At 33.5% G+C, this 511-nt stretch overlaps 1 protein-coding gene across 1 annotated transcript in view; it reads left to right on the top strand.

The window, feature by feature from the left end:
* Positions 1–157, top strand: part of PRMT7 (protein arginine methyltransferase 7) — a 16,776-nt gene extending 16,619 nt beyond the window's left edge. The window contains exon 17 of the mRNA XM_010176382.1: positions 1–157. This exon is cut by the window's left edge and continues 2 nt beyond it. Within this exon, the coding sequence (XP_010174684.1) occupies positions 1–157 (157 nt within the window).
* The last annotated feature ends 354 nt before the right edge of the window (positions 158–511 follow it).

Genomic DNA, 511 nt, shown 5'->3' with positions numbered 1-511 from the left:
AAACTGTGAATGGAATCCCCACTGCAAGCAAGCTGTCTATTTCTTCAGTTCTGTTATTGAATCAGAAACTCTGTCAGACCTTCCTAGTGCTGTCACGTATGCTATAAATTTCAACACCAAGACAGGAGAGATTGCCATGGATTTTAAGCTATTATAAAATACTTTCCTTTTACTCATGTTCCTAAATTATAATAAACTTACATAGTATTTTTTTGTATGGCAGAGGGATTTTTTTGTTGTTGTTGTTGTGCTTAGAGAGAAAATTGACTTTTCTGAGATATACTTTAAACTTTTTTTGGTTTTGTTTTCAAAATATATAGTTGGGGAGGTAGAGAGGAGCCTTTTCTTAAGGACAGGTTTTCACATATATATATATATATATATACCAACACACATGTACTTGCTACTATCTGTTTCAGAGTGAAACTCCAGTATTTGAGAGCTTTGAATAATGTTATGGGGTTACAAAACAGTTACCTTGCTGGTTATTGCATGGCATATCAGTGCATAA

Source organism: Antrostomus carolinensis, unplaced genomic scaffold, assembly GCF_000700745.2.
Source record: "Antrostomus carolinensis isolate BGI_N321 unplaced genomic scaffold, ASM70074v2 scaffold45650, whole genome shotgun sequence".
Lineage (NCBI taxonomy): Eukaryota > Metazoa > Chordata > Aves > Caprimulgiformes > Caprimulgidae > Antrostomus > Antrostomus carolinensis.
This window is presented reverse-complemented; position numbering and strand designations above follow the sequence as displayed.